Raw genomic sequence first — 27,938 nt, 5'->3', positions numbered from 1 at the left:
TAGTTGGCTATTATGTCCAGAGAATGAGTCTCTAAAATTAACAACACCCTGCACCTGAAGTGAGCAGGTTGATAATCAATAGTGTTCATTAGCAATCCAGACAATACATAGTTTCTGTGTTTGCACTGAGAGCTAAGTTGGTAATTGCCCTTTTGTTATTCCCCATGGTTAAAGAAGGAGCCGTCACCTGGCTTTTTGTTTTGACTTTAATTTTCAGCCTGAGAGCAAGACAGTAGCAGAAAGCCAGGGGGACTGGGTGTTTGTTCCTTTGTTTTGCCTACCTGAATACTCCTTATATGTTTGGGTGCCTGCTGAGAAGTGGTTCCAAAGGCATCTTGAAGATATATGGTCTCTACTCCCCTCTTCCTCCCAGTCGGGGTCAGTGGGTTCTGTGTGGCCCCACCATCTTTTTTAGCCTCACTCTTTGTGGTGCATACTTTGTACGTGGTCAGTCGAGAACAAGGACGGTCTGTCTCTCCTCAGGTTTCATGGGATCATCTCCCGGGAGCAGGCAGACGAGCTTCTCGGAGGCGTGGAGGGCGCCTACATTCTTAGAGAAAGCCAACGCCAGCCAGGATGCTACACGTTAGCTCTAAGGTGAACTTGATCTCATCCATTGTTGCAGCTGCTTTATGAGTGACTTTATTTACTTTTCCCCGTTTTTTTTTTTATTGCTGTAAAATATATGTAACATAAATTTCACCGTCTTAGCCAGATTTAAGCGTATGATTCAGTGGCGTTAAGTACATTCTTAATGTTATGCAAACATCTCCATTATTGCCTTTCCAGGACCTTTTCATCATCCCAAACAGAAATTCTGTACCCATTAACCTATCACTCCCCATTCCCCACGACTTATTTTTTATTTTTGCTTTGTTGACAGAGTATCAGTAGCGTATGAGAGGCTCATACACTTCTTAGGCTACAGATGTTGTCAGTAGGATGGGCACAGAGGTTCTGTTTCTGCCCACACAGTAAACTGGAAAACTATCTGGGAATTTAGTGCCCCTATAGTCACTTCTGCCTGAAACTGAGCCAGCTGAGGGAGCGACGCCCCTGCCTCAGTTAGTTCCCTGGAGCCCTTGTCATAAGTCTTCGCCTCACGTTGTGTATGTGCGTCTGGACCAACCTGGAGTTTGTCCATGGGGTTTTCTCAGGGATCACGTTGACCCATGGGTCCCATTGACTCCCAATGGCAGTCATGATGCTTTTTGCTAGCAAGCCGTGGGAGCAGAGTTCTCAGCAGCCTTTTACCACAACATCACAAGAACTGGAAAAAATCACAGTGCCCGAAAAACGTTGCATTTTCCGCACCTTTGTAAGCTCGATCCAATATGTGATGCCAGTTGATTCTCACGGCAATCCCATAAAGTTTGGGGAAAGCATCCAATTCCAGGATCAAATTGTCTTCTGGAAGTTCACTTATGACCTCTTTGGAATTGGGAAGACCTTTCTCCATAGCATGAATGGTATCATTTGGAAACACGTCCCAGCCAGCCCACAATGGCGTATTCAGTGTGACATCTGAATATCATGGCTGTGGAACACTTTCCAAGTTGCACCTAGGGAACATATCTTAGATGATGTCAATATAAGGAAGTACTTCAAAAGCTAGTAAGTGCCCGAGGTGTGCAAAGTATTTTCCTATCCCCCAGTCCCCCAGCTCTCCAGCAACAAGTGCTGGCAGCCCCAGTGGGGAACTAAGCAGGGGCTGTGAGATATAGGACCAAGGCCAAGAGGGGTCAGCCAGTACTAAAGGGGGAAGAACCTTATAGGTCCCTTATTGGTCCCATATCCCTAGGACCCTGGCAATGGCAGTTCCAGGAGGGAGCTTCACCCAACTCCCCTCACCTCCCTTCCGTGGCACTAACTATGGGGGGAAGTATGAGCTCCTCGACTGGTGGCGGTCAAAGATGTAATAAGGGCCCATCAAGGCCTTGCAGAGGCAATTGCCAGGTCATAGGGGAGGGGTAGAGGGGTGTGGCCAGTGTTCAACATGGAAGTTTAAAAGCAAAATATTTGTAGACCAGGCTCTACCCTCTGCCTTTTACAAATGAGGATGATAAGGGCCGAACGGCCTTCGTGATTTCTACGGTCAAATGATACCATATGACTGCCTGGTTGTTAAATCCCACCCCTACCTCTTTCCAGGGGCATAACATCAAGCAGGTACCCGATCTCTTCAGATCTCCGATTTCTCAGCCGTAAAGTGGGGGATAGTAATTCTACCTGTCTCAAAGGCTCTCTATGATAATTTGATGGGGGGGGGGGCGGAAATCATGCCAAGTATCTAGTTCAGCACCTAGCATACAGTACGCCCACAAACTGTTAGTTGCTGATTTTCTTCACTGCTCTTGCTTCTGACACTGTTGTGATTTCTCAATCTCTTGGGGACAGGTTTGGAAACCAGACTTTAAACTACAGGCTCTTCTATGATGGAAAGCACTTCGTGGGCGAGAAGAGATTTGAATCGATTCATGATCTGGTCACAGACGGCTTGATAACACTGTACATAGAAACAAAAGCTTCTGAATACATTTCCAAAATGACAACAAACCCCATTTACGAACACATTGGATATGCCACTCTGCTCAGAGAAAAAGTATCCAGGAGGCTGAGCAGGTCGAAGAACGAATCAAGGAAAACAAGCGTCGCAAATGAAGAACACACGGCGGTTGAAAAGGTAAGCAGCGCGTGTGACAGAAACAGTCTCTTGTTTTTAATCTATGCTGAATAATGGCTTGATTCATTGTGTATGTGATTGACCAGAATGCTGGCAGAGACCCAGCCCCGCCCAAAGAAATCTAGAATTTTGTGCAAGAAGGAACCTTAGAAATCCTCCAGTCTAGGGGCGCCTGGGTGGCTCAGTCGGTTGAGCGTCCGACTTCAGCTCAGGTCATGAACTCACAGTCTGTAGGTTCAAGCCCCACGTCGGGCTCTGCGCTGACAGCTCAGAGCCTGGAGCCTGCTTCTGATCCTGTGTCTCCCTCTCTCTCTGCCCCCCCCCCCCACTCTCACTTTGTCTCACTCTGTCTCTCAAAATTAAACAAATGTAAAAAAAATTAAAAAAAAAAAAAAAGAAAGAAAGAAAGGAAAAAAAAAAAAAAAGAAAGAAATCGTCCGCTCTCACTGGGGCCCAGAAATGTGGATTGATTTGCCCAAACTCCGACGGCCGGAGCCAGGACTTCACAAATAATTATTTGTCACTTTATTAATGTTTTGTGATGAAAATAGTCCTTGGTTTTAATGCCACTTGAGGCCTTCCTGGCTGCCTCTAGTTCCACCTAGCTATGCAAACACATGGTATTTGTGTCTTAGGACTGAGCGACCATGTGAGATGCACGGGTCAGCCCTCTCCTGAAGGTGGTCCTACCTAGATAACAGGTTTTACTGACAGAAGTGGGAGCCATTATCGGTGATGATGGCTATCTCTGGGAGGCTTAAAAGACAGGCTGTCCTTCGCCCCAACCGAAGAGTTATCATGCCTCGTGAGGATTAGAAACTTCTAAGTGCGCGACGTTCAAGCTGGATGGGCGGTGGCAGGATGTGGCGAGGAGGATCTGATTTTCCTCTCCAGTAAGTTGCTGTTTATTTGAAAGGCACCACCACAGTTTGCTAGCAGGTTTTTTGGAAGTGCCCCTTCTGGAACCATCTGCTTTGCCTGGTCCTGTCTGTTTTCCACTGAAAGAAAGTGACAGCCAGTCACGCCGGTCAGCCCCCACTGAGTCTGTGCTGAGCCCACTGTCAAAGGCAAGCTTGGGCTGGGACGGATATCCACGAGCAGAGCAGAGTGGTGATTACTAATCCTTAATTAAACCGGAGCGGCGCCCCCACCCTCCCCCGTTGTCCAGTGTGAGCCTAAAGCAAAGGAACCTGAGGTTGACTGGCTGCCTTGGCTTTGGGACAGGGACGCACCAGAAATCACCGGAACGGGGAGGAGGGCAGAGGCAGGCCACGCGCGGTCCTGATGGCAGAGACGGGCACGATCTTAATTGATTTGCTGATTGAGTTTTAGAGCCTATAAGAACCTTTCCCAAAAGCACATCAGCTGAGCAGCTGGCCCATGAAAAAATTATTTGCCACTTTCCTTTTTATAACTCCAGTGCCTCCAAAGCACCTGTTATTATTACTTCTACAAATAATTGACTTGGGAAATGGTGGGTCTTCTGACTGTTTCCGTTGTACCAAGGGGAAGGGAGGGGACTTGAGCCCTAACTTTCAGAGTTTGTTCTGGTTCAGGCAAAAGCCATTCCGTAGCCTGTTTGTAAAATCTGCTCAAAAGTAATTTAGAATAGAAAATCTGGAAGCTGACCTTCCCAGCCATGACAAATCAAAAGATGAATCATAAAATAAATCTCTGAAGCAGTGTTTATATTTCCAAGTCAGAGAGTAATGCCTCCCAAAAGGCAATCTGTTACAACTGCAGGCTTTATAGTAGAATATTTCCAGGAAAAGAGGTGACTAGAAAGAGTGTCTCTTGTATGTTTGGGATGAGAGTTTGAGTTCTGGGTAGTTGAATCGGTAATTCTTGAGAGTTGTCCTTGGCCAAGAGGGAAGTTTGGTCACTAGAAACTGACATTCCTAGATGCTATTCCCGTATGGAAACTTGCATGACAAAAGATGTCCTTCGTTGCAGATCATTTTGTATTCATTTATTACAATGAAATCTTGGAGGAAATGAATAATCAGGTTAATTATCACTTCAGATGAGCTTCCCAGCACACTTTGGCCTTTCTAGGGAAAGCTAAGCAAAGAAAACATTGAGAGAAGAAGTCCAAGTGCCGTGAAGGGTTTGATGGACAGGCATGGGTGGTGTGGATTTTCTTGCCACTAACGACGCGACGTTTGGCTTTCCTGGGGACATTCGGAACACTGGGTCTGGTCACTTGCTGGAGGTTGCTCATTCTGTTAGAGAGTTTGTTAAGTAACTTGGTACAAATCCATCTTTTTCTCTCTGACCTGTATTGACAAGTGGAATTATTAAAAGTCTCAGTCTTGCCAGAAATTCTGTTTCCCTTAAGGGCAGGTCAGTGGCCTGTTGCCATGGAGGCAGTGACTAGACAAGAAGTAGCAGAAGCTTAAATGGATTGACTGAGAAGTGCCCGAGGCACCTGTCTGCTTCGATAATGGCGCATCTTGAAGGTTTTAATGAGTGAAATGGGTAGGTTTCCTAATAATTCTCAAATCCAGACAGCCCAGCATTTCATTTTCCAGAGTACTTACACTTTGTTCACCCAATTATTTTATTGATCATCTCCAAATGAATCCAGAGAGAGTATGTTACCTGAAAATCCAAGAATATTATCAGTGTTAATTGGCATAAAGATATTACTTACCGCATCAGATTTGAGTGGTTTCCAGATTTATCTCCTATCAAGATGGTTAGCAGTGAACTTGATTTTAATAACTATAGATGAGGCGGGGAGGTGGGGAGGGTACAAAAAGAGTTGGGGTAGTTAGCCAGTAGTAATCCTTTCCTTTCTGATTCTTTACTTAATCGGTTTTTAAAATATTAGGATATTTAAGGGCCACCATTTTGGTGCATTTAATCAAAATGGTCATGCTCAGTGTCATTTCTTCTATGAAACTTATTTCAGAATTGATGACATAGATGGATTATGTACAGACCCCCAAAACCAGGACTATGAGCAATAGAACAGGATTTAACATTGGTTCAGACATCTATAGTTTAGAAACCAATTTCAGGGCTCCTGGGTGGTTGGTTAAGTGCCCGACTCTTGATTCTGGCTCAGGTCACGATCTCCTGGTTCTTGCGTTCGAGCCCTGCTTGGGATTCTCTCCCCCTCTCCCTGTGTCTCCCTTGCTTGCATGAGAGCACTGTCTTTCTCCCTCTCAAAAATAGATAAAATATTAAAAAATAAATAGTTTATAAACCAGTTTCACACATGTGAAGTAATTTTTCATTTCATCCTCAGAACAACTTCCAGGCACATAGAGCAGGAATCATTGTCCCTATTTTACTGAAAAAGACACCCTGGCAGGGTACGGAACCAAACTCAGATTTCTAAGCCCCAAGTTCAGAGCTTCTTAAACCTACAGAGCAGTGAGGCCTCATTCTGTTCTCACTGCCCTGATTGATTTAAGCACACACCCTTGGTTCTCACCATGCTAAGTCAGCTGATGCTAAGAATCACTCAATATTTACATGATGTTTTTTTTTAATTTTTTTAAATTTAAAAAAAAATTTTTTTTTAATTTTTTAATGTTTATTTTTATTTTTGAGACAGAGAGAGACCGAGCATGAATGGGGGAGGGGCAGAGAGAGAGGGAGACCCAGAATCGGAAACAGGCTCCAGGCTCTGAGCCATCAGCCCAGAGCCCGACGCGGGGCTCCAACTCACGGACCGCGAGATCGTGACCTGAGCTGAAGTCGGACGCTTAACCGACTAAGCCACCCAGGCGCCCCTTACATGATCTGTCTTTAAAAATGCACTGCTGTTAATAGCTAAGCTTTCTTATGAAGGATACCCTGCTGAATCCAATACATGTGACAACAAATTTTCAATAGCCCATGTTTATTCAATAAATTCGGCCTGCTGCATTCAATTGCGTATATGTTTTACTGGATAAAAATCATCCATACTCTTGACAGAATAAAAGCACAGTTTAGAATATAGCATATCTAACCAGCTTATTCATTTCATGATTTTTTGTAATGGCCGCTGTTAGGAAATAGGCTAAATGCCCATCAGCTGGGGACTGCTTAGACGAATTAGGGGACATCCATGTAAAGGAGTATCATGCAATCCAAGAAAAGGGTAAGCATATTCACATGTGCTGATATGGAAAGATTCCCCGGAGTGATTAAATGCAAAAAACAGCTTGCAATATAGTGTGTATAATGCGGTTTCGTTTGTGTAAACCAGGAGAAAAACAGTTTCGTGTATGTTTTTTTCTTGCAAAATGATAAACTGTCCCTTGAAGAGCAAGTATCATTGGTTGTCTGTGGGGTGGGGAAGTGGGTATCTGAGAGGTAAGGGTGGGAAAGAGATTCTTCCTGGCTACTATTTCATACTCTTTGCATTTGAACCATGATAAGTGAAGCATCCTATTAAAAAAATTAAAGAAGAAGGGGCCCCTGGGCGGCTCAGTTGGTTAATCGTCTGACTTCAGCTCAGGCCATGATCTCGGGGTCCGTGAGTTCGAGCCGCGCGTCGGGTTCTGTGCTGACAGCTCGGAGCCTGGAGCCTCCTTCGGATTCCGTGTCTCCCTCTCTCTCTGTCCCTCCCCCACTCACACTGTCTCTCAAAAATAAACGTTAAGGGGCGCCTGGGTGGCACAGTCGGTTAAGCGTCCGACTTCGGCCAGGTCACGATCTCGCGGTCCGTGAGTTCGAGCCCCGCGTCAGGCTCTGGGCTGATGGCTCAGAGCCTGGAGCCTGTTTCCGATTCTGTGTCTCCCTCTCTCTCTGCCCCTCCCCCGTTCATGTTCTGTCTCTCTCTGTCCCAAAAATAAATAAACGTTGAAAAAATAAATAAATAAACGTTAAAAAAATTTTTTTTAATTAAGTAAGAAAAAAAAGAATGCAGTATGCTTTAAATTCACATATGTTAGAGCAAACCCTGAGTAAAACATCTTCTGTCCTCAAGGCGTCACATACACACATGCAGAGAGAGAGCAAGCAGTTCTAGCCTCTGGACCCAGGCTGCTTTTTTCCACCCCTTGGCACGGCCCCTCCCCCATCCTGACAGCTCCCTCTCCACCCCCACCCCCACCCCCACTTCCCCTTCATTTCTCCCTTGGATGGTTAACAAAGAGTCTATATGCGGCAGCCTTTAAACTAAGGTTGGGGACCAGAAGAAGATAACTGTAGCACAGGACCCAAATCACTGTGACGGTCCCGGAAATGGGTTGGATGTTGCTTCCTCGCTGGCATTGCTCCCCTGGGATCCTGCCCAGACTTCCCCCAATTTTTCATGCTCCCCCACGCCATGCCACCTCTGCTTTCTCAAGCAGTTCGGACCAACTCCCAGATTTCTCTTGCTTTCCTGTGGCAGCAAGGAAGCCCTCTTCGGTTTCTGTTTTTCTTCCTGTGAGATCAGAAGACTGACCTTTTCCCGGTTAAAGGGCTTTGAGCCTGGTTAGGATGTGCTCCTCTACAGATGCGTGGCTTCAAAGAAGAAGAATCTCTCCCAAACCCCACTCCGCCTTTTATTTTCTTTTTGAAATAATTCCCTTCTTTGCATCCAAGGTGATCCTCTCGTTGTTTATTTTGCTGTTCCCCCCATACGAACCAGTCAGCCTGCCAGAGATTTTTGCCCAGCAGTGACATTACATTTCCCTCCACTGCCCTGGAGCAGGAGGGAGTGGCCACACCAGAGGATGGACCTCCAGGTCTTGCTGACCAACAGAAGCCTCACAAGTCAGTTGAGCTCAGACTGAATGGTTCTTTGTGCCACCCCCCTCCAAATCCCGCAATGGTACTTAGGAGCCGGTGGCCCTTGATGACATTTTGTTCATAAGAGTGTTGCTCTCACTGTTGTTGTTTTTATCTTGGAAATGCTACGATTTGCTTTATCCGCAGGACAAAGTCCACATTCCTCAGCAGGACATTTGCAGCTTGTCTGAGCCTGGGCTCCCCTGGAAGCAGAGCCTGAGGCAAGGATTTGGTCCATTGGTAATTTGGAAAGGCATTCTAATGAGCGGGAAGGAGAAGTCAGGAGAATGAAACGGATGAGAAGCCAGTGGAAATGGACGTTATTGAGTTGGGCATGTTCTGCGGAGCCATCTGGAATTGCTCCTGAGAGGAATTGAAGTGGGGTGTTTACCACCGCCTGTCCTCTATTGGCTGAGGGGTGCTTGTGAGCTGCTAAGTGTCCCGCACACCAGGCCGTGCATGTGGAGAGCCAGGTGGGTGCCCACGGGTATCCCAGACGGTTGTGTCAGAGAAGCAAGAGGTGCATGGCGAGGACAGGTGCTAACGGGCCGCCCTGCCTGAAGGCATGTGGCTGCAGCAGTCCCCGGGGGAGCAAGTGGTGAGGGACATTGAAAAATGAATGGAAACGGCCCTTGCAGTCCAGCCCCACCTCTCCCAGGCTGTCTCCCACTGCCGGCCTCCCCCACCGGCCTGCAGCCCACAAATGTTCTTGTCCCCTCCCCTCCCCTCCCATCCCCCCATGCCTGCCATCTGAAATGCCTTCCCCTCCTGTGATCGGTCAGTTCCTGTCCCTCCTTTAGCCTCCAGTACAGACTCTCTGGTAAAACCTGTTGAGGCCCAACCTCCTTCACGGACGCCGAAGGAATCACTCCCACCACAAAACAGCCCCAGAGCTTTGCACATACGCTTGATGATAACTTAAGAGGACACACAGCCCAATGGACAGCAGACGGCTCACTTTAAAACTTTAAAATGGAATAGACTGAACTCCCCCTGAGGAATGTGTATCCCAAATACACCAAGACAGTATCTCACACGGCCCCCCCCCCCCTTCCCTTTGGACAGCTCCTTCCTCCCTGGGCCGACTTGACTCCCTGAGGAGCAGGAAAAGCCAGAGCCTGGAGGAAGAGAGTCCTGGAGACCATTTTGTGCAGCCCCTTCGTTTTACACGACAGGAAACTGAGGCACCCGTTAGTCAGGAGTATTTCAAAGACATCTCGATGTCCTGAAGGCATGGGTGGAAAAAAAAAATGCTGTAAAGTAACCTGCAACTTAGAAATTCTCTTAAAGTTCAGATCTTTGAGGAACATAAGTTATACCTACAGGACTTCTATGTGAATGATTGGAAAGTGAAAAATGAATTCAGATTACAGTTAGTCTAGAAGGTGTCCTAGCAATCAGAACCCAGCAGGAAATGGAAGACATAGTCACTGGGATTTTGAAGAGAATTTGATTAACAAGGGATTTTTCTCAGGGGTTGGGAATGGCAGGAAGCAGTTACCTCCCCCATGCTGAAGGGACCAGAAGAAGACCCTGGGGTTACTGATGTCTAGTAAGAGCTGGAGTGGGGTTTTCCAGACGAGGGGGACTCCCGTAAGAGAAGGGCTCCCACAGAAGGGGGGCTTGCACAGAAGGGGGCTTACTTAATTGGAGGGTTCCCACAGAAGGAGGGTTCCCGCAGGGGGGGCTCCCACACCGCAGGGGGCTCCTGCAGGAGGGGGGCTTGCAGAGAAGGGGGATTCACAATGTAGGGGGACTGTACAGGAGAGGCTCCCACAATCAGTCCAGGCTGCCATATCACCCAAGAGGGAGGGGGTAGGGGAAGAAATAACCCGACTTTTCTCTCTCTTCTACCCTTTGATCTCTTGCCTCTCCCTCCCATTGGGCAAACTGTACCTAAAGCCGTAGAGCAAAGATGCTGGGGATACAGTCCACATGAGTCAGTCTCCCCCCCCCCCCCGTGGGGAAAGGCAGGACAGAGAATGAATTAAGAAAAGGGAGTAGAATATGGCAGAGGATAACCAACGCAAGGAGTGAATGCAGACCAGTTCCACTGCTCCCTGTGTTAGCGCCGTTCTAATTACTGTATAAAGTTCAAGTTCCGACACCGTAATTGGCATTAATGCAAGATAACGAGGTTAGCTCTTTTCCTGGATGGGCTCCTCCCCTGTGCCATTGTGGAAAGGATCTTGGTTCTGGAGGGCAGACAGGCTTTGTGGCTTTGTTAAGGACAATTGATTCAAACGCAGTGTGGCTCATTGCCCTTCACCAAGCCAAAGAAAGAGGCTGAATTGTTCATGTAGAAAGCATCAAGGCACTGAAAAGATCCTCTCACGTTCACAGGGTCTGGAAAACCTGTAGATCTGCCCCACAGGAGGGCCCTTGGAAATAATATGTAACTGACATAACCAGTCTTTTCTCAGGAGTGAAGGAAGATGAGCGTAACTTAGCTAGTAAATGTGACAGGTGCCGTAATGACTCTTCTCCCTACCTCGCACACACAGAGTGATAAAATGGAATGGGACATAATGCTGTAAGAATGGATTTGAACTTGGATTACATTTGCTCACAAAACCAGGTTTTATGAGCATTATTTTACATTCGAATCCCCTAATGGTGTGGAATTTATCGTGCAGTCTGAAAGATAGTTGATTTGGCTAGGTCAGTGGTTCTCAAACAGGCTGCAGCTTAGGGAATCATCACCCTGGGAACGTTAAAGAAGTACCCATGTTTGGCCTCTCCTGACTTCTTGAATCAAAGCCCCCAGCAGTGAAGTTCAGGCATCTCTATTTTTAAGGTTCCCCAGATGATTCTAAAGTTCTCATCCCCTGGTTAGGCGGAAGGCGGGACAGGAAGTAAAGGTCATCAGATACTTGAGGGAGCCTTTTCTCTTGGGGATATCTGTGCCACCTGCTCTAATGTTGCTTATACGCCCTAATTTAGATGTCTGTGTTCATTCTCTGCCTCCATGAAAAGTCCTCCATGAAAACACTTTTCAGATAGTAAACCCGGGTGGTTCACAGGTTGGCTTTGCTCCTGGCTCCTTTTCCCAGATCACTGGCTAACATTTAAATGATGGGGGGAAATTAACTGGAATAGATTTAAAAGAAATTTAATGAAGGGACAAGGGAAAAAAAAATCCATGCCTCTTCCTTTTAGGCCAGCTGGTGGTTTCTTAGCAGCAAAGTTGAATAGAAGAATAACTAAATCCCCTGGGTTTCTCTTCTATCAGAAACCTGCACTTTTTACCAATTCCTCATTGTCAGTGATCTCAAGGTTAGAAATCTACAGGAACGGAAAGGAAAGTTATCCTGACGCAGTCAGTATTTGTCAGAATAAGATGGGCCAAAGCCTCATTCACCCCCATCCAACATCTCTAGAATAAACAGCTCATTTAGAGACACTGCGTCTGCACAAGTATTTTTATGTAAGCAGCGCCATCTAGTGGCCGAGATGAGAGTTACATGCTGGTGACCATCTCAAAGGGCTGCGCTTAACAGATGTGGGAGTAATGAGCAAGAACAAATTTTCAGCAATGAATTCACTCAATCGTTCCCACTTCCTCAAGGTTTTATAGCACGAATCAGGCTATGCAATGGCTAGGGGGTGCCTTTTTGTAGTGCGTGCTCATTCTCTGTGTAAGCGGGTGGGCAGTTCTGCCAGCTTGGGACACTTAAATATAAAAATGGTCCCAGTGATCTGAGCCCCTGGGATTCTGGTCCAGAGGTACCCAAACTTTTTGGCTTTTTTTTTTTTAACGTTTGTTTATTTTTGAGACACAGAGAGACGGAGCATGAACGGGGGAGGGGTAGAGAGAGAGGGAGACCCAGAATCCGAAACAGGTTCCAGGCTCTGACCGGTCAGCATGGAGCCCGACGCGGGGCTCGAACTCACGGACCGCGAGATCGTGACCTGACCCGAAGTTGGACGCCCAACCGGCTGAGCCACCCAGGCAACCCCAGACTTTTTGGCTTTTTATATTCTCTTTAAAATTTCTGAGAACCCCGGAGAGCTTTTATTTATGTGAGTTGTATCCACTGATATTTACTGTATTTAAAAGTAAAACTGAGAAAAATGTTACGTATTTACTCTTTTAAACATAGCCGTAATACATTCATTGCGTGTTTATGTAAACGGCCTATTTTTTAATGAAAAATAACCCCGCTGTCCAAACAAAACAAAAACTAGTAGGAATATTGGCGTTATTTTACATTTTTTGTAAATCTCTTTAATGTCTGGCTTAACAGACAACACATGGGTTCTCACATCTGCTTTTGTATTCAGTCTGCGATGAAATATTTTGTTTGAAGTGTAGGAAGGAGCTCTGGCCTTGCACAGACCTATGTCATTGAAAAAAAAAAAGGAAGAATATGGTTTTTTGTAGCTGTTTAAGGTAAATCAGAGTTGAAAAAAAAAAAAAATAGACCAGGGTGGCCAGATGGCTCGGTTGGTGAAGCATCCAACTTCGGCTCAGGTCACGATCTCCTGGCTTGTGGGTTCCAGCCCCGCGTTGGGCTCTGTGCTGACAGCTCGGAGCCTGGAGCCTGCTTCGGATTCTATGTCTGTCTGTCTGTCTGTCTCTCTCTCTCTCTCTCTACCCCCCCCCCTTGCTTATGTGCGCTCTCTCAAATATAAATAAGTATTTTTAAAAAGCAGACTAAAACTTAACAAATGGTAGTTTCTGAAAGGCTAGTCATAATGTCAGTCTGTGGATGAGATAATTCATGAAAAGAGTTTTGACCACATGGGGTCTCTGAAAGTATCTTCAGGTCCCTCACACTCAGAACTGCTGCTGTAGGCAGGACCTCTGATGGATGAAAAGTTAGAAAAGTTTATGTTTGTATGTCTCCAGGCAGGTGTTCAAGGGAAATCAGTATGCCGTTTTCATCACCTTCGACTGTGGGCGGTAAATGATGCTGTCACCTAGGACTGCTCTCCCCTGGCAGAAACTGCAGTATTCGCCCTGATCCTGACCTCAGAGCTCTTCCCATTGGCTTTCGGGGGGGGGGGGGGGGGGCGGGGAGGGCAGGGGGCAGCACAATTGATCCTGGGCCTGTGTCATTCCAGGTGCTTCTGCTGTATACTCCCAGTAAAGAACCACTCTTTCTGCAGAGATGAGAAATGGGCCCAAAGCTCAAGGTGACGTGGTGACATTGAACACTGGTGGGACGAGATACAACCTTAGGGAATCCCGTTATTTTCTTTCTTTGGCCCCCCTCTTTCTTACTCCTCCAGTGTTTCTCCTTCCACCGTCTTTGTGTCTCTCTAGTCAAAGCCTAGCGGTCTCCCCAGCGCCACCCCCATGGTGAGTAGCTCTCACCATTGCCATCTAGAACCTAGGCACCATCTTCGGGAAACCGCACCCAGAGCTGCCTCGCCTCCCACGCTCCAATTATGTGCTTCTGGTGGAGTCGAACCCAGCCCCTGAGCCCAGAGGTGGATTTGTCATTCAAGGCGGACCCAAGGGGTCCCATTTCCCTGGCCGCTACGGTTGGTTCAAGGGTGGGCATGTGGTCAAGTCAGAGCCACTGAAACCAACAGACTTTTACTGTGAGTTTCAGAAAGATAGGCCTGCAGCCCTTTTTTTCTGCCGAGTTGGATTCAGCAGGAAGCAGAGTCTGGGTGGCCGAAGACTCTTCTCTGAGCCTGAGAAAGTGGAGCTGGAAAGGGAGGGAAACTGAGTCCTCAGAACTTGGTCTGTGCCTCTACCTGGAGGCCTGGGAGGCAGGTCTGGAACCTGCCACCCTGGACTGGAGATTCCAGTCCTGTCAGTTACGTTGGTTAGTTAGTTCCTGCATAGCCTTTTAGCTGTGGGAATGGGCGTGTGTGTTGAGTTTGGATGTCTACTGTCTTTGTAGCCAGAAGAACTCTAACTCATGCCACCCCCAGCAGCTGCCCCGCCCCCTTTTGTCCTGCACTTACTCCTCACCTTACTTGTCACCGTTACTGAGAAAGCGAAAAGCTCTAGTCTTCGAATTCAGGTTCGCTTTCATTTTAATTGCGCGATCCATACTATTCTTCCTTGACGTGGCGATGTTAAATCAGAAAAGGGAACATCTCGTGTTGACCGAAGTGGGTAGGAATTATAGTACTTGGATGACCAGGTAGACACGGGAGATAACCCCAAAACCACTTTTGGAGTGCATTTCTCCATCTCTCACCTTCTGACCCTGCCCTAAGCATATCTCTAGACCTCGTCGTAATTATATGCACTTAAATGAGAGGAAGGCAATAGGTTAAAGAGTCCTAGTGAACTCTGATAAACCAGACTTTTATCTATTCATGATTTTGCCAGTACAAAATCTATTCATGATCATGATGATCATGATGATCATCATTCATGATCTGTTCATGATTTTGCCAAACAAAAGGATCTGTTTGTTTGTTTAACAAAAGGGAAAGAAACACAGCTCCATGTACAGTGTCGGATCTGGCCAAAGAGAGCCTCTGTTGAACACAAGACCCCCCCCCACCCCGAGATTATCAGTAAATTCAGGAGACATAAGCTGGAAATCTATAGCCCCTCCCCATTTTTTTGGAAGAAAAAAAAAAGTCAAAAATCCACCTGTAATCTTTATGAATTAAAAGCTTAGTCTATAGGAATTCATTTTTTTCCCCCTCAGCTGTGGGGAAGAGGAAGGATTTTGTTCCCTGCATAATTTCCATTGACATTCATGGAAATGAAATGGTCAAGGCTACATCTTGGGTTATTTGATTTCATTGCCTCTGGAACAGGTTGCAGAAGTGGCATTACTCATTTCTCAATAATGAAATGTCTGGCTGGGTTTTATGGTGGTAATTTATAAATATCCCAATTGGTTTTGTCTTTCCTTATACATAATCACTTTGAAGTTTCCAGAAAGTTAATATTTCACTTTGTACCTAGTCTCTATTTATGAAGCTAATGAAGCCTGACCATCAGAAGAATAAGTTAAAGTTCACAAATGCAACTTTTACAGGTCTCATGTGACTTGGTGGCTTAAAAAAAAAGAAAAAAGAAAAAACTATTAAGTCAGTTCCCTGTCACCTGCAGCAAATCTTTGGTTAACACTCAGACTGAGAGTCAGAAGTAAGACCCATAATTATGAGCTGTGCACGTGCTGACATGCCTTTAACAGAGTGAGGATGGTTATATCACATGTATATAAATTACATGTAATACAATTCATGATATAAGTGATTTCTATTATTTAGAATCCTGAATGAGTTTAGGAAAGTTACAGTCACAAAAACAGCAACCACGCCAAGTTTACGTATCAAGCATGGCGTAGTTTTTTGTTCTACTTTGTTTTTTAATGTTTATTTATTTTTGAGAGAGAGACAGAATGCAAGTGGGTTGGGGCAGAAAGAAAGGGAGGCACAGAATCCAAAGCAGGCTCCAGTCTCCAAGCTGTCAGCACAGAGCCCGACACGGGGCTCGAACTCACAAGCTGTGAGATCGTGACCTGAGCCTAAGTCAGACGCTCAACCGACTGAGCCACCCGGGCGCTCCAAGCATGGTATAGTTTTTAATCCGTTGTAAACCGACAGTGTTTCACTTTGCTTTATAACAGTCTTCAAGTCTCAGGCTCCCTCTTCTTTATCAGCCAGAAGCAAGAAAACTGAGGTTTGGAGGGGTCCAGTGATTTGGCCAGAGCCAGAAAACCAGTAACTTGCAAGTCCTGGAACTAGTTACTGGTAACTAGTAGTGGCTTGCTTGACCTCAAAGCTTCTGTCCTTTCCACTCTACCACACCGAGAAAGGAAACCGATCTGCTGTGTGTCTAATATTAAAGCTTCTGGACAGAGCATGATATTGGGAATTGTTTCCCTCTTCACATATCAGTTCCCCATTCTCTCTGTGGAGGATTCTAATCATCTCCTGCTCTCGACTGACTAGTTCTTAAGAAGAAATAGGTATGGCCGAGAGAGTTCCCTAAGAAGACAAGGGCTCATTACAGACAAGCATGCCTCCCTCTGCGATTTAAAAGAACACCCTTGTGCGCATCTTTTAGCCCCAAGCTATGTGCGGTTGAAAGGATTTGGCAATATTGAAAAGCTCTAGAGACTTTCGCCAAATCCCAAAGTGACGACTGTGGTCTGCATGTTTTCGGTGACAAGCGTCTCACTTCTCACCGTGCTGGGAGAAATTGGGGTGAGAGGAAATTGAAACCACAGTTCCCCACGTGGATGTTAGGAAGTAATGCGGGACCCAGTTCCCCCTCGTGGTAGTTGGTGAAACACCAGCTACAGTTCTAGAGTTGTAGAATGGTTCGCGTGGAGTTTGTAACGAACTGGATTTTTTTGTCCTCCCGTGAGTTGAATGTGGAAATCAACCGGGTCACAAGGAAAGGAAAGAAACACCAGCATTTGCCGAGCATCAACCAAGCCCCAAGGGCTATAGGAGTGCTTTCAGCTTGTCATATTCCATCCTCACAACAGGTCTGGGAGGGAGGATTGGGTGGCTCCAGTAACTTATTCATGACCACTCAGCTGCTGAGCTGGGACCCAAGCCCTGGAGGTCCTGACTTGAGAGCCTCTTCAGGAGCCCCTGACTACCTGATAGTGAACTCCTTGGGGTGGCACGCATGGCCTTTCATGATCTTGTCCCCTTGCCCTCCTCTATTTCTTCCCATGAGCTGTGTCCCAGAGGCCAACACCTGTGAACCATTAATGCGTGCAGAGCAAACCAACTGACTTCATGCCCTTCAGCATTTACCCCGAATTTCCCCTCTTCAGGGCTCCTCCTCGGCTCCCACCCAGCCCCCTGCCTTGACTTAGGGAATGCTACCTACCTTTCTAGACCAAGCTCAAGCATTTCCTGACATGCAAAGTCTTCCTCAACCCCACCCAAGCCTTCCGGTCATGCCTTCCTTTGGCCGCCTCATTGTGACTTAGATATAACTCGGATTGCGCTGCCCTGGAGGGGCTGTTCATTCAGTCATTCACTCTTAACTATTAATAATTAGTAATAACAGTCAGATAGTCATTGAGCACCTGATCTGTGCCAAGCACTCTTCTCCCCCTAGCTGGCCAATCCCACTTACAAGGACCAGCTCAGGACGGGCCAGCGTCAGTCACAGTAAGTGAGCCCCTGGGTCTCTGCTAGAGCAATTAGGGAAGAGGTGTGTTCTTTTCCCTAAGAGGGTCATTTGAGCAATTCCAGCCTTGGTCTATGAGCCAATGCATTTCCCTTTCTTTTTTGTTCTAGTGCTAGTTTGGGTAGAGTTCCTGTTTCCTGCAGCTATAATAGCTCTAACAGAGTCCCAAAGGAAAGCAGGCCGCATGCCTAGGAGAGAAGGACCTTCTAGCAAAAAGGAGGAGCGTGGCTTGGCAGACAAGAGGGTAAGGTAGAGCGAGGGAGGCTGATGAGATGGGAGAGCTTGAGAAGGGCCACAAGAGCAGGCTGAGAAGTCTGGACTTTCTGCCTGAAAGCTTAAGGAGCTACCAGAGACGTGACTTGATGTCGGTGTGGCAGGTGGATTGGAGGAGAGAGAGACCGGGGCAGCATAGGAGGCGGAGGTGGGAATACTGGCACATCTACAGGTTCAATTGCAAAAGCCAGTAGCTGTTGACAGTAGCTGTTGGCAAGTGTTTAAAGGCCAAGCTTTTCCGTTTTTAAACGGTGGCGCTATTCTTGAAGCTAATGATCATCCCACTCTTCCCGATTTCAGAAAGCCTAAGTGTGGGAAATGGTTTCTCACAAGTTTCCCGAGGCTTGGGAGGCAAGGGGAGAACTAGAAACCTATTACCACACTTCTGCACATCAAGTGGGCCCCACAGAGCTGCACTGGCCCAAAGGGCTTAAATGTTCAAGATGGGACCCTCTGTTCTCCAGAGCCCTCTGCCAGTGGCCCTTAAACATACACTCTGAATTAATAGTTGTTAAATGAATGAGTGTGTATTCATCTCTCATTCCATCATCCACCAGCAAAGAAAGAAATAAAATGTGTACCTTTCTTTAAAGGCTGTGGACTTTAGAAATAGTCAATATTGAATTTGGTAATAAAATAAAAATACTCATTAACCTGGACTTCACAAATCCTGACCTTTAATACCTACGAAAAATTTACCAACTAATTAAATAGTTTACAGCGTATTAAAATGGAAATGGTTATTACTTAAGAGAGCAAAGGTTTTCTTCGAACTCAATGAGAGTATGTATATAGCTAGAATGGGGTAAAAAGAGGTCAGCAGTGTTCATGCTGCTAATCACATTTTCTCTAATCCAGTGGTTCTCAGAGTTCAGTGGTTCTCAGAGTTCTCAAGAATCCTCCGGAAAGGTTGTAAACAGATATCCAGACCTCACCTCCATCATTGCAGATACAGCAAATCTGTGCTTGGGCTCAGCTTCCCAGGAGACAAGGCTGCTGGTCCAGGAACCACACTTTGAAGCCACTGGTCTCATCATTAGAGTAGGACTGTTATTAACTAGATAAGGCAACTCCGGAAATAAGGCAACATGATAGTTGATTAATAGCACATATAATTATTAAACATCTAATAATTATTATCTATTATGTATATTATTAATCAACTATCATGTTGCCCTAGTTCCGGAGTTGCTTTATATATTATATAATATACTATTATTCCGTAATAATATATTATAGAGAATATATACTTGTTGAATATTATGTGTATAATAGGTTGTGTGTGTGTGTGTGTGTATTCCCAGCATTCCTTTTTTTTTTTTAAAGTTTATTTACTTTGAGAGTCAGAGGAAGAGCAAGCAGGGGAGGGGCAGAGAGAGAGAGGGAGAGAGAGAATCCCAAGCAGGCTCCGCACCACCAGCACAGAGCCTGATGAGGGGCTTGAACTCACAAACCATGAGATCACGACCTGAGCCGAAATGAAGGGTTGGATGCTTCGGGCACCTGAGTGGCTCAGTCGGTTGAGCGTCTGACTTCGGCTCAGGTTATGATCCGCGGTTCGTGAGTTCAAGCCCCACCTCGGGCTCCCTGCTTCCAAGCATGTCAGTGGAGAGCCCACTTTGGATCCTCTGTCCCCCTCTCTCTTTCCCTCCTCCACTTGGGCTCTCCCAAAAATAAATAAATATTAAAAAAAAAAAAGAGTCGGATGCTTCACTGACTGAGCCACTCAGGTGCCCCTCCCAGCATTCTTTATACGTACTCTCCTAGAATATGAGCAGATATTCTCCAAGTGTTTACTGCTTTTGTGCGACATGTTTCCTTCTGTTATGAAACTCTCTTTTTTGGTGACCTCTGAAAGGCAGCTTGCTGCAGAGAGAGTGCCCCACAATGGTTAAGAGCATGGGCTCCAGGCCAGTTGGCCACGTGGCCCCAGACAAGCCACTTAAACTCCTTGTGTCCTCTGTCCTCATGTGAGAAGAATTACGACACCAGCCTCATGTTTCTTCCTTCATTGTGACCTCTGAACACCCCACGCACTTTCCAGCGGCCATGGCCTTGCTCACCATGAGCCCCTCAGCCAGAACACTCTCCGCCTTCGTCACCTGCCTGTACCCCCTGCCATAGCCTCCCTTCATCCCTTCCGACCCTGCACGGTGCTGGCACAGAGCAAGCCCTCAACCAAGGGAGGGCCTGTCCAGCCCACCTTGGCGCTGTCCCCAGCCCCCCTTTCCCTCCTTGCACCCCCGGCTGCACCTTCTAAGGGCCCCCAGCTGTCCTCTGCCGGGAGCTGTCTCATGTTGGTCTCTGTGCTCCATTGTGAGCGTTATAAAGGGCTGAGCCCTTCAGCTCGGCCACTTTGCAGGACTTACCGCAGCTAACGACTTGTGTACTGCCTGGGCACCTCACCAGTGTTTGTTGGGGGAAAGGAAGAGAAAGAAGGAAGGAGGAAGGATGGAGGCAGGAATTCTCCCACACCGTTCACTGATTATGCAACCTTTCCACCATGACTTTCGAAACTTGAGGAAAATCCACTAGGTAGAAAAACCTAGAAATGATTTAGCTCAAACCTTATGAAACGGCTGGTGTGTGTGATCATTTTTCTCCTACAAAAAAAAGCAATTTCATGTGGCTCAAACTGATATCTATTTAATATGAGTGCTTTGATCCTAGTAAGTATAAAACGTTATACTTGCTCAGCCCATACTCAATATGCTGAATATTCATTATTGAGTCTACAGCAGGAACGCCGAGGGACTGAAATCCTGGGTTCTGAAGGGCCAGACAGTATGATGTATCAGAGTAAGAGTATCCATTGGCACTAGGTGGTAGTTCTTTTTAAATTTCCTAGGAACTGGTGACTCTTACACCATTCCTCTGTGTGTGTGTGTGTGTGTGTGTGTGTGTGTGTGTGTGTGTGTCTGTGTGTGTAAAACAGTTATAGAAAACCCAAAAGCAGCTCTCAGGGTCAGACATCTTGAGGGTTGGTTTGTGCATTGGTGAGCCAGATGGCCTGAAACCCTCACCCTCGTTCTAGACCTGTCACAGTGCCCCGAGCCCACTCACGACCAGATTAAAACCCAATCTAGAGAAGCAGGCGGGTCCAACACCTTTCTTACACTTTCGGTGAAGGTCAGCTTGAGTTCATTTCTCTCATACGGTAATTGCTGTTCTGCCATAATCACTAAAGGCTGATCCACAACCAGCCTGAGGCCCCCCTGCACAGCCAGCACTCCTGGGCTGTTCAGATTTTCAGTCTGTTCAAGGGCGGACTCCCCAAGTTATAAATTACCCCCACCTTCCTGCCTTTGGGCTATTTTACTGCCTCTTAGACATGTCACCAGAGGAAAAGCTCCGGAAAGAAGTGAAATTCAAGGCAGAGCTGGTAAAAGGTTTTGTGCAAAGAGGAAGTCGAGGCCACCGGTTAGAGATCAGTGGGTTTTCAAGTCGCCGTGTTCCTACCATCCTAACCACAGGCCAGGCAAGTGAGGATCGGGGCAAACAAAGTTCATTAGTGACCGTGCCTTCTCCGGCTTTATTTCCCAAGCTCCAGCGCGCCTTGTTTGACAAGAACATTCTAACGCAGAGAGGGTGACCTAAAAATTAAAAATAGTAGTTTGTGGAGCAAGCCAAAGGGAAAAGTTCTCAGAAACGGGTGTGGATAGAATGGGCGCAAACGACTCTGAAGGCTGGTACGCACCTGTGCATCTAACCCACTTGGGCAGGTACCGGGAAAGGTCATCCCAGTGGGAGCATCAAACTTCTGGCCCGTGGTTTGGACAAGAGCGCCCCGTCCTGGCCACAACCACATTGGAAAGAAGACAGTTATTTGAAAACCGGCCAGTATTCTGCTCTTCTCTTTCAGAAGGGAAGACCTGAAGAACTTTAGGAAAGTAGGCAGACAGCTTTCTCAGCGAAAATGCTGTCAGACAAGCAGAACACAGGGTTTTCAGTCAAATGTTTGGTGACTGTTAACCCGGAGACTACTCAGGGGGGAAGTATTTTTACGCCCCATATGGACATAAAATTCCCTGCTGTTGTAGAAAAATGGGTAGAGTTCTGCTTTGAAATATCTATCCCTGTTTTCGTTTAACCCAACAAGTCTTAAAGGTCACGGTTCATATACATACTCTGTATACATTTCCCAAGCGAGGGTGTTTTAAGTGGCTTTTCCTTCAGGGGTATGTTTGCTAATTTTATTTTAATCCTGGTTTTAGTCCTTCCTTGTTGTTGTTGATCTGTTTTTTTATTGGCACTTATTTTTTTAATTTTTTTAATGTTTATTTATTTTTGAGCAAGAGAGACAGAGTGTGAGAATGGGAGGGGCAGAGAGAGGAGGGGACCCAGAATCCGAAGCAGGCTCCAGGCTCCGAGCTGTTCGCACAGAGCCCGACGCGGGCCTCGAACTCCCAAACCGTGAGATCATGACGTGAGCCCAAGTCGGACACCCGGCCAACTGAGCCACCCAGGCGCCCCTTGTTGATCCATGTTTTAAAAGAATGACGTGGCGTGAAGGTGGGGACAGAGCGTGCCATTTAGAGCATGGCTACGGAGCTGTACTACCCAGGTCAGGTCTGTTCCTTCTGTCTGTGTGGCCCAAGGCATGTCACTGAACCTCTGTCAGCCTGAGCATCCCCTTCAGTGGCATCATGTACGTGCAACACATTCAGGGACAGCAGATGCCCCCTTCTAGGTGTGCTATAAATTCCAGCCACTGGTATACTGCTAGTATAGAAGGCATTTCCAGAATCTTAGTTAAAAAATTAAGACTTTGAGTGATATTTCCTACATGGTTAAGTTCAAATTAAAAAAAAAAATTAATGTTTATTCTTGAGAGAGAGAGAGAGAGAGAGCGAGAGAGAGCATGAGTGGGGGAGGGGCAGAGAGGGAGGGAGACACAGAATCCAAAGGAGGCTCCAGGCTCTGAGATGTCAGTACAGAGCTGGACGCAGGGCTCAAACTCACGAACCACAAGATCGTGACCTGATCCGAAGTTGGACGTTTAACCGACTGAGCCATGCAGGCTCCCCTAAGCTCGAATCTTAAAGTTGTTTCCATGTCTGCTAGATGGCCTGTGTCTGGCTGTTGCTAAATGTAACTGACTCTTCATAGCTAGAGAAATAGCCTCAGCCGAAATTGTCCTTCACAAATAAGAAGGAGAAGGAGAAGGAGAAAGAGGATGAGGAAAAGAAGAAACATTAAGGGAGGCAGGATACTTCACATAGTTACTGATGTTTTCAAAAAGGAATGTTAGTTTAGTGAACTGCTTGCTTTACACATATAAACGCTACGGAATCATCTAGTGTTTCCATGAGATGTTAAGGCTATTGGCTGTGGTCGAATATTTCTATTTTACAAAGATAAATAGGTTTCTTTTGTGCAAGACTTCTCGATAGGATTATGTAGGAGAGGAATCACCTAGAAGGATCAGAGTGTGAGTGGTACCCACCTTATTTGCCCATAGAATTCTTTCAATGCCCAGCATCTCTCAAGACCGATGCCCTGAGACCGGGCTTTGGGAAAAGTGGGACCAAAAGGAACTAAAAAATAGAGGCGGCATTCCCACATGCAAGGGTCTACTTATAACTCACAGTTATGGTTCCTTCTTACACGTTTGCCTTATAAACTCCACTTCCTTCTTTGGTCTGCTGCAGGCGATGTTCCTGACATTGGCCTGTCCCTACAAGGCTCCAGCTCTCAAGGTGTCAGACAAAATGTTATGGACAAGATCTTACTATTGAAATGGGAGCACCACCCGAATGCCTTGGTTCCCAGAATCATAGAACCTTGGCATGCAGAGGGGAGAGAAGAGAGCAATGATTCTCACGTTCGTTTTCTGCTGATCCCACACCACCCGTGTGTCCCGTCAAGACCAAAGGGCCCATTCCTCAGTTGTGAGCGTGTTCTTGGCAGAAGCCCTCTGCTGAAGAAAGGGGCTTTCCCCAATGCCCGTCGGGGACAGCCCACATGCAATGAATGACCTGCCAATGTGGAGAGACAGACCTCACTTTCCTTATTCCAATTCAGGACAACCCCGGAGGACCAGAACTCCCTGGGTCAAGGATTGAATCACAGCAGCTAGTGTCTCCCCTGCCCAGTCCTGCTTCCTTCCCCTGTCCACAGGTATTGATCCGGAGAGTGCTTCCCCGTAAACATTCTGTGCCTTGTGCCCACCCTGGAGTCGGCTTCCCCGGGGAACCTGACCCACGACAGTCTTACAGCCTCACATCTCAGGTTCCCTACTGGAGGTAGAAAGTAATCCCGCTGTCTTCTTTTCAGTTGAATTTAACGTCCATCTCAAGCTTCCGTCCTTCCTAAAAGTGATTCCTTGTAGCCTTTGTCAATTCAGGGATTCCCCCTCTCCTCTCACCATGGGGCTACATCTTCTTTCCGTGGACCTCAAGAGTTGTCATTTCTCTGTGCCAGCATCCACTGGGACCCGTCCGCTCACCAGTTTGTGGTCCACACCCCTGCTTCTTGGCTTAGCTGCCAGTTCTCTCCCGGCCGACCCCCTCTCAGTGGCACATCCTTGCCACTTGCAGGTGCATGGGGAGGGACATTCTGTCGCCTCCCACCCAGGCTGGGCTACCTGGACACAGTGTGACGTGGCTGAATTTGCTGCTGTAGCAATTGTTCTTATAGCAATTGTGTTTATAGTTCCACTGTTTAGCCTGGAAGGTTCTATTCAAAGTAAGCAATTTAGATTTGTGTGGAATGTCCTGGAAAAAAAAAAACAATTATTTTTTGTTGTCCCCGGGTGGAAAGGGCCATTGCATGTGTTCTCCTTCTGTGGAAATAGATTTTAAATTAGTTCCATACAAACTTCTACATTCCTTGAACATAATGTTTTGAGCACCTTCCGTTGGCGGGACCTCCTTCAAGGTTCTGGAGACATAGTGGTAAATGCATACAGGCAAGTCCCCTGGTGGAGTTTAGAATCTTCTCCCCCTAGGATGCTTTTGGTAGGCGTTCTGTCCCTCTAGAGCGAGGACATCCTTAGCAGTGATCTCAGCATCGAGGCCACCAACGTGGTAGCTTTTGCCCTTCATTCCCCCTGTCATGCTTATGTGAGATCTCGCTTGCAGAGGCCCTTTCCCAAGGGGACATCAACACTTCCTTCTGCTCAGTTGACTGTCACAACCAATGACTCTGAGTAGTCAGCAACATTGAATTTCTCCATGAATTGGCAGTCCCCAGGCCACATCTGGCTGCCAGACATGTTTTGACTGGTTTGCACACTGTTTTTTGGTTTTTTTTTAAATAGCGTCATTTGGGAGATTTTACAAACTAACCTGGATTTCTGGTTTCTCTGTTTGAAAAAGAAAAAAAAAAGAATCAAATACCTAGTAGTCCAAGGTGAACAGCCTCATATGGCACTAAAATTACTCAAGGTTAGACGCCCCATCCCCCTTCGGAGGGGGCAGATGTTTTTGCCGTTGGATACAGTTTGGTAAATGAGCCACCCCTCCCTCCTCTACTAGGAACAGGCCACTGGGGGCCTTTCCTGGAGGATTTCACCTTTATGTGAACAAAGACTCACAAAGCTGCATCCTGGGCCTTATGACATTGGCCCCACCTAGTATGGTATTTGCCTGACTGTCCTTTGCATGATGCTTTCTACCTTTATCAAAATATTTTATGAGAAATGGTCGTGGGATACTCACTCACTAGGAACCGTGACATGGCACAGTGTGTCACACACGTTATAATGACCTCTCTGATCGTCATTAGCTTCCATATGAGATCTATCTTGTTCGGGCCCCTTTTAGGCAACAAGGATGTGCACCTTGGCCCTCTCTTGGGCCCATGTGGCTCTTTTGGCCAATGACTTGTAACAGGAGATTATGGGTATCATTTCCAGATCATGATATTATCTGCTGGTTCGAGACCCTCCAGAACACTCTTTCCTCCCGGTATGGTAACCTGGCAACATCTGAGATGGGGCTGCTGACAACCCCAGTCCCCCCAAAAATGAGACATGGAGCAGAGCCCCCAGCTCAGCTAAACAACGGAAGATGTGCAGCATGAATGAGAAATCGATGTTTGTTGATAAGAAGGAACTGGCGTTTGGGGATTCTTTAATTGCTGTAGCAGGCCCTACCCTACGTTGAATGATACAGCCCACGGAGGAGATTTCTCTTGGAGAACTAGGAAAATTCTTCATCTTCTCGGAAACTGGTTTTCTTTCATCTTATGGATCCCAAGAATTTTCTTTAGCTTCTCAATCCCAGATCCATCTCCTATAGGGGTATAGGACCTTGTGACCTTGTGACCATAGTCGGTATTCTAGCTTTCCCTCTACGTTTAATCTTATTTTTTTCTACTTCTTGTCTTATGGTAAGGAAGCTAATTTTTTTTTTTTAAAGAAAGAGTAAGGCATGAAAATAAGTAATGGTTTCCAAATAGTTTACTTACAAATATATCTGTATGTCTCCCTTGAAAAAAAAGATCAGTTTGTATTACACTAAAAAAGAAAAGCCCTGAGAATCTGCTGCACACATTTCACAGGGTCTGAGCATGGGAATGATGTTTAATTCTGGGATTTTCTAGGATTTCCTTGTAAGAGTGGACCAGGAGAGAGGTTAATGGATTATAGGACTTCGGCATTTTTACATCAGAAATGTTGCCTTAAAATACGCCTTCACTTTTCTGTGGCTTATAATAATAAACTATTACGGATTACTAGTTTTAAAGTTGCCAGTGGTAGATTGAAAATGTTTATAAGGAAATAGGTGGTTTGGGTTTTTTTTTTAATTCATTTTTATTTTTGTAGAAAAACCTGCTCGTATTTAGGACTGTTTGTTACGAGTTGCTAGGAATAGACACATAAGAACAAGTCATTCTTGCTTAAGCAAGTACCCTGAGACGGATACAGTCTCTCTTGCATGGCTCTCTTAGTTTCCTATTGCTTTGTAACAAATTCCCATGAAATTAGCAGCTTAAAACACTCATCTATTAACTCACAATGCTATAGATCAGAAGTACAAGCAGACATAGCCAGATTCCCTACTTGGAGAGTTGGAGGGCCCACAGGAGGTGTGGACAACCGGGTTCTCACCTGAAGGCCCTGGGGAGGAATTTGCTCCTAGTCTCATTCAAGTTGTTGGCTGCATTCAGTTTCTTGCAGTTGGGGGTCTGAGGTTCTTCCTTCCTTCGCTTGCTGTCAGGTGGGTGTGGTCTGTGTTCCTAGAGACCATCTTTACTCCTTCTCACATGGCGCCTCTGTCTCCAAATCCATCAGTGAAGTGCGGTCCTTGTCACCCTTCACACCAGACAGCAAAGGCATTCTGCTTTTAAAGGACTCATGATTATCCACCCAGACAAGTTCTCGATCTTAAGGGTAATCAATGAGTGCCCTTAATTACATCTGCAAAATCCCTTTCACCATATAACATAATCATGCAACTCAATGCCACGTAATATAATCGGGGAAGTGACACCAGGCGGCAAGGTCATGAGGCCATCTGGAATTCTGCCTGCCACGCCCCCTGACCATTGTATCACCTCTCTTCTATAGTATTCAGGGACTCCTTTTCACCTATTTATTTCCTATCATCTCTCATATTTTCTGAACCATCCCCAACTGGCTGCTACCCTTATTCTGTTTCAAGCAAGCAAGTCATTGGTACAAGCACGTATTCATTACGCATGTCTGTGTTGCTTGTCTGGAGCCTACGTGGGAAGGTGGTGCTGGGAAATACTTAGGCAAGAGGAGTAGGCAGAAGGGTGAGCTCTGGAGCCAGACTTGTTTACTGGCTGTATGACTTTGTATAATTCACTTTACCTCTCAGTGCCTCTGTTTCCTCCCAAAATGTAGACTAGAAAAGTAACTACTTCATAGGACTGTTAAACAGCACCTGGCTCAGGGTTGCCACTACATGAGTTCATGTTTTCATTAGAATAATTGCGAGCTGCAGTAGCGCATAAATCCCTAAATCTTAGTGGCTTAATGCAACCAAAGCTCATTTCTCACTTGCATGATGGTTCTTGAGGGTGGGGGGCGGGGGTTGGGGCAGGTTTCTGGTTGGGCAGCCTTTTGTGTAGTCAGTCAGGAACCAAGACTCCTTATATCCTGGGTCTCTGTCTTGCTCTAAATCACTGGGTCTCAAAGTTATGATCCAAGGACCCTGCGGTCCCTGAGATCATTTCAGACTATTTCCACAAGGTCTCTCCCCTTTTCTAGCTGTTTAT

General features: G+C 46.3%; 1 protein-coding gene across 3 annotated transcripts in view; it reads left to right on the top strand.

The window, feature by feature from the left end:
• Nucleotides 1-27,938, top strand: part of CHN2 (chimerin 2) — a 300,090-nt gene that overhangs the window by 193,276 nt on the left and 78,876 nt on the right. For all 3 annotated transcript variants that reach the window (XM_053218272.1, XM_027075183.2, XM_053218273.1), the window contains 2 exons: nucleotides 484-597; nucleotides 2,398-2,683. In XM_053218272.1, coding sequence (XP_053074247.1) covers nucleotides 484-597; nucleotides 2,398-2,683 — 400 coding nt within the window. The remainder of the gene's footprint in view (nucleotides 1-483; nucleotides 598-2,397; nucleotides 2,684-27,938) is intronic.

This window comes from Acinonyx jubatus, chromosome A2 (assembly GCF_027475565.1).
Source record: "Acinonyx jubatus isolate Ajub_Pintada_27869175 chromosome A2, VMU_Ajub_asm_v1.0, whole genome shotgun sequence".
NCBI classification, from domain to species: Eukaryota; Metazoa; Chordata; class Mammalia; order Carnivora; family Felidae; genus Acinonyx; species Acinonyx jubatus.
The sequence above is the reverse complement of the archived record's forward strand: the minus strand, read 5'-3'. Positions and strand labels throughout refer to the sequence as shown.